General features: G+C 41.5%; 1 protein-coding gene across 1 annotated transcript in view; it reads left to right on the top strand.

Moving 5' to 3' along the window:
- Positions 1–8,784, top strand: part of LOC139453839 (thyrotropin-releasing hormone receptor-like) — an 85,098-nt gene extending 76,314 nt beyond the window's left edge. Inside the window, exons 3-4 of the mRNA XM_071235291.1 lie at positions 1,997–2,094; positions 5,450–8,784. Of these exons, the coding sequence (XP_071091392.1) occupies positions 1,997–2,094; positions 5,450–5,470 (119 nt within the window). The 3' untranslated portion in view covers positions 5,471–8,784. The remainder of the gene's footprint in view (positions 1–1,996; positions 2,095–5,449) is intronic.
- The last annotated feature ends 2,613 nt before the right edge of the window (positions 8,785–11,397 follow it).

Genomic DNA, 11,397 nt, shown 5'->3' on the forward strand with positions numbered 1-11,397 from the left:
GTGATTGTTGTATATTGTAAAACAGGGTAATTTTAAAACGTTTGCATAAACACTGACAAATCTAGCGGAAGAAATTAATTTTTTGACATGTTTTACGTGGTTAACACTTTCAAAATGTTAGTAAAAGCAACTATCCAGTCAATATCGGGTGTGTCCTCCTCCAGCTTCGATGCAGGCTCTGACACGGCGCTGACCAGAGGAAATCAGACGTCTAATGGCGTGCACAGGCATCGGAAGCCATTCTGCCTGCAATGCCTGTGCTAACGCCACTCTTGTCTCTGGGTGTGGCTGGCGTTGCCTAATCTGTTATCCCAGGTGGTCCCACAGATGTTCTATTAGAGACATGTCAGGAGATCTTGCCGGCCAAGGTAGACGGTTCACGTTGTTGGCGTTTAAAAATGCTCTGGTAAATGCGGGCTGTATGAGGCGTGGCGTTATCTTGCTGGAATAACCTTTACGGGTGACGTTGAAATGGCAACACAACTGGCGTTAACACTTCATTAATGTAGCACGCAGCTGTAAGATTGCCATCAATAACATCCAGATAAGTCTTCATGTCTCCACAAATCCCACCCCAGACCATCACACTGCCGACACCGTATGGTTCAATTTCCTGCACGCAACAACGTGCTGTCCGTTCCTCTGGCCTCCGACAAATACGCACCCTGCCACCTGCTTTGAAGAGTTGGAACCTGTTCTCATCGATGTCCAATGTTAATCGAGGCATAACCACTTTCGGCAACTGAATGTGCCAATGACAAAGAACATTTTCGCACCCGTTTTATACCAGATTTGCATACAGGTATTTATCAAAGGGTCACGCCTTTTTCCGACCAATAAGGGCATTTTCACACACAGAACGTGCATTTGGCGCATGTCAGTGGTCTAGTGGTAGAGCGTCCGCTCGGTCAGCGAAAAAGTCCGTGGTTCGATCCCCGGCCGCGTCATACCAAAAGACGTTAAAAGATGGTATTTGTTGTTACCCTGTCTAGCGCCCGGCATCAAGGGGCTAAAACAGGGACTGGTCGACTCGGAGTCAGTATACTGTGTCTGAGTAGGGTATTAGGTTAAATTGCGTTAATATCTCAGTGGGCAAGCACTATAAATCGGTATCAGTACAAGCAGTACAATCAGCCACACACACACCTGCAGTGTAAGTGCAATAATCATGAACTCGGCATTAAACCGAGTTTTCTGCATGTCTTTTCAAATTTCTTGAATTGATTCATGACTTCTTGATAATAACGAAAAATTTACCTGCCTTTGCATGTGTTTGTGACTGGTGCCACCGCTGGGGCAGGTTACGCTAACCTTTTCGCGAACACCTGGTATCATCACTATTTGATGGTGATTCATAGACACATGCTCATAATATAGTCGGAATCGTATAACTGGCTTTTGGCAGAGATGTCTTATGATTATGGATTAAATTGAGTCGCTTTTATTTATAATTATCGACTTTTTGGGGTGATGGAAACACTAACCAATATAGTTCCCTAGTGATACTAACGTGTACTAACCTGTTTGTTGCCCAGTCGTCAAAGGCACCGCAATTCGGTGTACAGAGTTGCGTCCCTTGAGATCGCCAGAAACCTATGTTTGTGGGTTCGAATCCCGGTTCGCTCCGATTATGTTTCTAGGTTTGTCAGCACCACACCTGTGCTCGTGGGTTTCACCAACGTGGTTAACATATGAGACCTGCTTCACTTTGGGCTTTCCTCCCACACCAAGCTGACACGCCGTGGTGAAACTGGAATATTGTTCAAAGCGGCGTTAAACCCAACTTACTCACTCTAAGTTCACGGGTCTTTCTTTTTCGTGACATTGCAGTAAATCAGGTGATGGTGGTGTTGGGTATTTAACGAGCGCTTCCGGGACAGCCGATTTCGCACTCGAAGAAACAGTTCCCAGTTCTCACGAGTAGGAAACAAGCTTTGATTATACTCCCAAACTAATCTAGCAATTAAGCGAATGTTATTTGTTTGTTTTTTCGTAGGTGACAAGAAGTCTCAGACCCCAACCTACATGTACAGCGAAATGGCGACCGAGTCAATGGCCCGTCGACAAACAGTAATAGGGCGCCCCTCCCACGACGTAAGGACAAATGGGAAGGGATGTGGGGAACAAAGATACACTTAGCCCCGCCTCCCCCCAAGTCTGACAGGTGACACATGGTCATTATCCTCAGCGTAGCCCCTCCCACAATTCCCAAATATGGTAGTCCCAGGCATTACTGACGGTGTATTTTAAGTCTGCATTACTGATGAGTGTTGCCTATAGTTTATTTTGCATGCTGATGTTATATTAGTAATGAAAGCACATTCATTTCCTTAGGTGGCATGCTATTTATACTGTGTTCCCATGTACAGCATGAAAACAATATCGCACGTACATGTATAGAGAAAAAGGTAATTTAAGGTACCGACGTTTACTACAATATCTGAAAAACTATTGGACCTACTCCAGTCAAAGTTGGTATGACATTATTAAACAGTCATACATAACTGGATATTACATTTAAAGACAATCGGTGCACGAATAAAAAATCTGTCTTTTTAGCTATCACTATATTTCATCAACAACCACACCTGTTCGTCAAGGGTGGGACGCACGTTGAGGCGCCCAACGCTAACACCTTATTCGTGCGTGCGTGCGTGATTCCCGTGCACCCTATCGAGTTGAGTTGATTGGTTCAACAGTGTCATATGGCCCTGTGACGCAGGGGTAGCATTATGCAGATGGCTGTTTCAATGAATGCTCGTTCCACCCGTGTTCCAACAGGTGTGGTTGTTGATGAAATATAGTATATTCACTCAAATGAAAATAGTCGAACGGGTGTAAAAGTGTACGTGTCTACATCCGATTGCTTTATACAGTCTTCAAGAACATTCCTTTCATTTATGGTTGTTGAACTTGTAAATACACTCTTCAAAAAAAGAAACGCATATTGTTTTGAGAATTCCAATTAGATTTTTTTCCAAGCAATCGTCATAAAGACAATTCTTATGTTTGATTCCCGTTAATCATGTCATGTTTGTTGTGCATTGCGCACAAACGCATCTCAAAATGTTTTTTTGTATACGTTTATCAGCAGAAATGCAAAGGATGCACGGAAATTGCTTTCAGAAAACGTTTTCAGCACAATGCACGTGCAAAATGTTGGATACAAGAGTAGAAACCCTGACTATAAAAGACCGTACAAAATTCATCAGTACATTGCGAATTTTCCTACGAGAACGGAGATCGAAAAATGTCAAGATTAACTGCAGCTGACCGAAATATCGCCATTGGACGTTTGGAAGCAGGGGAGTCCCAGTCTGCCGTTGCAAGACACTTCAACGTTCACCAAAACACCATATCTCGACTATGGGATCGATATACCCGCTCTAATTCGACTCAAGATCATCCCAGAAGTGGAAGACCGAGAGTGACCACCCCTGCTCAGGACCGGTACATCCGGTTGCATCACCTTCAGAATTTATTTGCTACAGCAACGCACACTGCAGGACAAGTGCCTGGTATGCGAAGAGTTTCCGACCAAACCATCAGAAATCGTCTGAGGGAAGTGGGAATTAGAGCGAGACGACCAAAAGTTGGACCTGTCTTGCGACGTCTACACCGTCAACGACGTGTCCGGTGGTGCAACAGAGTACAGACATGGGATCTCAGTAACTGGCGACGCGTTTGGTTCAGCGATGAGTCACGTTTTCTTCTTAAACGACGGGATGGAAGACAGCGTGTATACCGTCGTCGACATGAGCGTTTTGCGCCGAACTGCGTTCGACAGGTGGACCGATTTGGTGGAGGGAGTGTCATGGTGTGAGGAGCCATATCCTACACGGGTAGATCACAGTTAGTGGTTGTCCAAGGCAAGCTTACAGCAAACCGATACATAGACCAAATTCTGCATCCTCACCTCCTCACAACTTTGGACCGCCAGAGGGAGCTGTTCCAACATGACAACGCTCAGCCCCACACGTGCAACAGTTAATTTCCTTGTTAATGAGAACATCAATGTCCGATTGAACATTTGTGGGACGAACTTGATCGACGCGTCCGTCAACGTCACCAGCTTCCACACACACTGGCACAACTCGCCAACGCCTTACAGGAGGAATGGCGAAGAATTCCCCACGAAAAATTCCGAAGACTTGTGCAATCTGTGCCAAGGAGGTATCGAGCAGTGACGGCTCCAAGAGGTGGTATGACCAGGTACTGACCATGACGCCCCATTGGGGTTATACATGTGCAATGACTGAACTGAATTAATGCTGACAATGACGACAATGCCTTTGTCGATCACTGTCTAATTTAATTTTCATTGTGTTCACGCATATTCTGTGTAGATACTTATACATCCGCTTAATAAATATCCTTATTTTTTAACTATGCGTTTCTTTTTTTTGAAGAGTGTATGTGTTGTCATAGTCTTCAGTAGACAAGTGTACAGAGTCGCATGGTATGTTGTTTTATGCCGTTCGCGCTGGTCAGATGGGGTTGGCGATATAGACTTTACCACATGTCCCCTCCCCTCTTTTAAATTCCATTTTTTAAATTTGTGAATTAAAGTCTATTACCCTTTTCTAAACATTATCTTAAAGTGACATTATTATAGATAACAACCCATTAACTTCCTATCATGCATTGTCCTCGTTTAGCTATATTCCGTTCGGAGGAATATATATTTGTGCTCTAATATACTGAACAAAACCTTAAGGGATCATGATCATGTTTAATGATATATTTATTAAATTGTTTGTTCAGTCTTCACTACAAAAAATATACAAAAGATATTCGTGATCCCAAAACTATTTTTGTTTAGTATACATCAATTTGTTCAGATTTCCTGTACTAGAATTCAGCCTGAGGCTTTTATCACCGAATCATCCGAGCGCGGCAGGGCCCTTAATAAGAAAAAGATTGAAGATTATTTTTCATCTCCCAAACAATTCCTATCGCCAGTATACTATCATTCTGAAAGATAAGTGGATTTTTCATGACAGGTTAATTTCAGCACATGTCATTTGCTCTCTGCAAATAATTTGATCAAAGTGAACTTTATTGATTTTGTATGTTATGTGCTTGCAAACATGCCGTCACTGATGTGCAAAACAAAGTAAGCTGCCATGGAATAAACAATAAACAATTGCACCGTTTTCCTCCCTTGATCGAAGTGCATATTTCTATGTCTAAATTTGGAGGCTGAAATATTGCCGAGCGATGCGTTAAACAGCATACAAACAAAACCCCGTTAACCCGGAAACCTCGTATTCCGGGCGATTTACTTTTCGGAATGTCTACAATATACAAATCACATTACAGTCAACAAACAGGCTTAGGTTCTTTTCCGGAACTTTGTCAATCCGGACGGCTTCATTTTTGACTGTCCGTATTGACGGGGTCTTACTGTATATTGTGTTTCATGTTTCAGGTTCGTTTCATGTTTCAGGTTGGCTCGACGTCTCTGTGAAACTGAAGGCAAATGAAGCGTTGATGTTTGAACTTTTTGACCTTCGACCTTTACGCAGCACACCGCCAAAGAGAAAAGTTCAAACATGACGAATGAACCTTCTACAGGGACGATCTCGACTGCAGCATGTACGGCGTAACATGAACACTGCGGAAAAAAAGAACTGTTTTGGGTAATGTCTCATCTTAATATCAGATGAACGCCAAACGGGATGCAGATCTCTGACGTCTTCCTTCTGGGAAGCCACAACGGATATACTTCAAATAGTGGAAGGATCATAGTCGGAGCAAAACCTTGGATTCGAACTCACGACCAACGGAATATGTCCAAACTGACACCGACACAAGGGTGCCAAGCTGTATGCGGCGCATTTGACCATAAAACTATTTGAGCCAAGACAGACCAACCTGTAGCCAGGCTAAATAGAGGCTTGCGCAAGAGTGAGTGAGTGAGTGAATATGGTTTTACGCCGCTTTTAGCTATATTCCAGCAATATCACGGCGGGGGACACCAGAAATGGGCTTTACACATTGTACTCATGTCGGGAATCGAACCCGGGTCTTCGGCGTGACGAGCGTACGCTTTAACCACTGGGCTACCCGACCGCCCCGGCTTGCGCAAGATACGGTATCTTTTTTGGTATGGTTAACTGTATTAACTGATATAGGTATGTGTCTTGAAGATAGAAGACTGGGATCTGTAACTTTATATCTTGTCCTTGTCCCGACTAAAGGCACGTGAAGAACATAATAGTACTGAACATCCATTGGGGCATTGTGTTCAACGCTATATTGCACCGCAATGGGTATGTAGCACTGTATTGATTATGCCCCTAATAAAGTATATCTATTACAAAGCTGAAGACAATAAAACATTCCAGACACAGCCTGTGAGAAGGTGTAGCAAGGTTGGTTTCATAATAATCTAATTATGTGATATTCAAGCATCATGTTTGAAGACTCCATTTTCGGCAAGCATTGGTCATTGCTCAATATTCATTTTTTCAAGTGATTAATTCTGGTACACTTGTCATTGTTTTCATTTTAAAGTTATTTTTTCAAATATCTCACACATTAATCTGAAAATACCTCAGTTACTGCCCACAAGACGACGTGTTTCTTTTACATGGTGAAATTATACACTGCCAAAAGAAACGCGAACCATATAAACATATAGAGAAGTATGTACGTTAAGAGGAGATGTTTCCAATGTGTACCAAATAATGACAAAACTAACAAACAGTCAAGTGTTACCACAGTGTCTTATTCTTATCACGATATGCTACACGTGATTGCCAAACTGTACACGCTAATCCTGCACGAGACAAACGGTGCACCTCAAGAGATGGATCTATGTCGTCACGTGATGCGTCCATGAGTGTCGCTTCACCCAACATATGTTCGTTTATGGATCAAACCAATCTAATATCTCTTGAATACCAATCTCATTAAAATCAGATCTTAGTTCTCGCTACCGCTAAACAAAGATCTGAGGACATCCAATTACGGGTCACGTCAAACCGACCTTGAGCGAACTTGGACCGACCAACGGAATGACCAATCAGAAGGCAGCTTTCTCGTTCTTTACGGCACTAATTTCAAATTGGCGACTACGCTTCGAAACATATTTTGACAAATTCTCGATTACAAATTTGAAACCTGAACAAAAGAACATTCTGGAATGGCTAATAGATGGTCTAGATTGTATGGATACAGTCGTTAAACCCCTAACTATCGTTCGGAGTTAAAGTTTTCGAGGCTGCATGATCAGAAATCACATTCCGACTGTCACTTTCATAATCTGGTAAGCGATGCTCTGATTGGTCGGATGAAAGGTCGTTCTGACGTGACCCGTAATGGGATGTCCTTAGATCTTTGTTTAGCGGTAGCGAAAACTGAGGTCTGATTTTAATGAGATTGCTTGAATACGAGTAAGTATTCATATATTAACCAACATGTATAGTATTCGCGTTTCTCTTGTCGGTGAGTAATATGCTAGAGTCATCATAAAGATTGGCGTATATATAACACAGTGACGGAATGGCAGATGTCGTTATACTGAAGAGAGAGGCACAGCGGTTGAAGGTTCGATTTACAAAAAATGTACGTTGTTTGCCAACCTTATTTTATAATTGTTTTTTTGTCAGCTTCGTCATGTCAACTAGCAAGATGCCCAGACAGAATACGATGGTTATCGATGACATTTTGGGTGGTTATTTTAGGAAGTGTCATCAGTAGCATGTGTTTTTAAAGTAATATTAACACAGAAATAGTTTATATGTAAAGGCTTAATTTTTATGTTTTTTGTCATAATCTGTTTTGATATTTCATGTTCACTAAAACAAGGTTTCATGTTCTAGCGCACGCGGTTAAAACTGAACAGAAAGTTCATTGACCTTACGTCTCTTTAAAAAAATTGATACAGCGGTTTAAGTGATTTAGCAATTTATCAAAACTTTAATATTATAAAACCCACGTGTTGGCGTAAATGTCAATGCCTCAAGAACATACAACAGTATCAAGTTAAAGGCAACAACCAACGCCCACCTTGGTGTATTCTACTTCTGTTTTGCTTCATGGGAAAAGGCGGTATTTCAATTTTTACCATTATGATTTCATTCTTAATACATTTCAACATTTAACATTCATTTAATCGATTCATGAGAAACAAAAAATCATGACAGTTTGTTATTCAGGACCGTAGTAATCAATCCGATTCAGGCTTTCTTTTTGAAGCTATTCTTAAGCAAAACGTTTTGGGAGGTTTTCATATATGGTGGCACGGGTGAGCTGGCGCCCAAGGCAACTCAATTAGCTAAGCAGAGTTGCGTCCCTTGGGTACGCCAGAAACATATGATAATCTTGGTTCGCCCCGATTATGTTTCTAGGTTTGTCAGCACCATACCCGTGTGGGACCTGCATCACTTCGGGCTTTCTTCCCACGTCAAGCTGACACACCGTTAACAACTGGAATACTGTTCAAAGCGGCGTAAAACCCAACTCACTCACTTTTATATATGGGTTATCAATGATGTATAAACTCAACGACAACTTGTGGCAATTAGCCCTCGGTACAAATCTGTGTTTGCAATACTTAACACATCAAGATAACAGAATATTATCAATATTAATAAGTATGCTTATCTCTACGTCAATAATATTTGTGTGTTTACTTGTATTGTTTTATTGCATTATTCATGAATAATAGCTATACATATGTGAATCAATTCAATTTTGATTTGTCATCGTATTCATTGTACACTGGGTTATTGATTGATTAAAATGTATGTCATATGCTCGCGTACTGTGTTTTCGAGCCCCTAAAAAGTATTTCTCATTACGTGTCTAATAACAATCGCAATACACTAAAATAAAGTCTTACCTTTGAAAACATTCATTTCTGTTTACAATTGGATAGTCAAATGACCACCTCTTGTGAAATTAATCGTGAGAATGCCTCGTCAAGCGAGACAGGTCAATCAGACGACATCTTGTTACCGTCACCCGAGGTGCATTCAGTGAGCCGTTTGGTGCCGTGGCACCAGCCAGCGCTAGTGAGCTCCATTCGTGACCAACTCGTGTTATTCCGGGACAAGCTACGGAAAGGGGCGAGTGGTGACGAATGTAGCGAGCTCCTCCGAATATTTCCTAATGAACGAAACGCACGCTGAGAGCACTTTCTAGCGCCTCCGCGCATACTGAGGAGGGGGCACGCCGAGGGACAAAGATGGCGGACTTGGACAAATGCGGGGCCTGTGAACATTTTCGACATGGAACAACTTGTTAGACATACACACACTCAGTGGTGAAGTTTGATACCACCGCGTGAGTGATTACATTTATTAGAAGACTTGTCACTTGTAAAACCCAGGAAAACCCAATTGTTTTAGCTGCATTTTGAAGCCCCTCGTATCTTTCCTTGCAACCCATGCTAATTTTCAGTACAGAAAAATCCTTTTCATGCGTCTGTTTGTGAACAAGATATATGCATAATTAAATTTGGTATGAAGTTGCAGTTTTGTCCCAATAACAATCATATGATTTCTTTTTGTAAACAATTGACATATATTATTATGCGATATAAACACTTGTCGAAACTCAAAGAAAACGTAAATTCAGATATTTTCATAGGTGTCTGTCTTCTCTTAAATAAATCTAAAACACAGCGATTTGTTCTTTTTTACTGCAGTCTACAATATTCCAGCAATATCAGGGCGGCCTGTAAATAATCGATTTTGTCCCTGACAACTTTACCAGTGGTTGATTTGGACAACGTCCCATGCCGTCGGGGCATTCGTGACCAACTCGTGTTATTCCGGGACAAGCAGGTTACGGAAAGGGGCAAGTGGTGACGAATGGCCGACGGGGTACAATGAAACACAATCCACCAAGTCACCGATCCATTTAGTTGAATCTTATTCACATGCATACAAACGGATACAACGAACTGTTACAAAATCCACGATTTATCTCCTCTATATTATCATATAAAATTTACGTACAGAGAACTAACGGATATAGCGAACTGATATCTGATCCCCGACAAGCCCATCTACTGCTAATTAGTGACGTGTATAGTGAACTGTGAAATCTCACTCCGTGTCAAGTGTCACTGACAATTGGCTGTACGCAATCAGCGGCGAATCAACGCAATCACAGTCTATATTTTGATATGTCTATATTAAATAAGTCGGTAGGATTACATGAGTTGGGTCCGACGTATATGACGATAATGACATAAAATAAAGTTGTGTTGTCTAATCGGTGACCGTCTAACCACGGACTTGTTATATAGGTCAGTGGTCTAACTAACAGTAAGTTTATTGTATCATTATTCTTTATTCTAAACAATAAAACTTCACATACACAATGTTCAACAATATTAGAGCCCGCCAAGTTAAAAATAGATGCACAACATGATCAGTCACATGACGCAATCAAGTCACATGACATTACAGACAGGAAGTTTACAAACAGCAGCTGATACACCATCGGCGCATACGATTGTTCAGATCCAAAATTATAATCATCAGATCAAGTTTGATTGAAATGTGCATTAGTACAAAAGTAAGTTTGGGGTATGTTTTCATTACTTTTTGAATATCTTACCTCGTGTAGCTGAATTCGTTACATAACTTCAGCGACTATAGGCAAAGACTTTGATGTCATCGGTGAGCTTTGAAGCCCCTACCTTGATTACGTCATTAAGCGAATGGTTACGTATTGTTTGTTGCTCGAAAAAAGGTGAGGCTCGAAAACATGTTATGTGGGGATCATGTAATACGAGTATATAATCTGACAACTGTTTTAACCTCAAGTTTGTTTGATAAAGCCAAAGGTATACAGCTCACACAATATAAACAGCAGAGCATCGTGTTTAAATGTTTCAATAGAATATAATTTGTGCCCAGACTATAAGTCGACTTCTGTTTCTTCAAGAAAGAGGGGGCACGGGTGGCCCAGTCGTCTAAGGCGCCGCAAGTATCTGTGCAGAGTTACGCCCCTTGAGGACGCCAGAAACTTATGATCGTGGGTTCGAATCCCGGGTCGTCCCGATTATGTTTCTAGGTTTGTCAGCACCATACCCTTGCTCTTGGGTTTCACCAAAGTGATAAACGTCTGATACCTGCATTACCTCGGGCTTTGCTCCCTCATTAAGCTGAGACGCCGTGATATAACTGGAATACTGTTCAAAGCGGCGTTAACCCAACACACTCACTCACTTCGTTTAAGACTTTGAGTTAGTACTATCAAACTTAAAACATGGATATGAATAAAGCAGCCATATTTCTCATGTCATTTTAAATGAAAACTATTAGAATGGGTGAGTGAGTGAGTTGTTTACAAGTTTAACAGTATTCCAGTTATATCACGGCGTGTCAGCTTCATGTGGCTACCCGTGCCCCCCGAAAAATATTAGAAATATAT

The sequence above is a fragment of the Haliotis cracherodii genome, unplaced genomic scaffold (assembly GCF_022045235.1).
Source record: "Haliotis cracherodii isolate W230 unplaced genomic scaffold, xgHalCrac1.p SCAF_10, whole genome shotgun sequence".
Lineage (NCBI taxonomy): Eukaryota > Metazoa > Mollusca > Gastropoda > Lepetellida > Haliotidae > Haliotis > Haliotis cracherodii.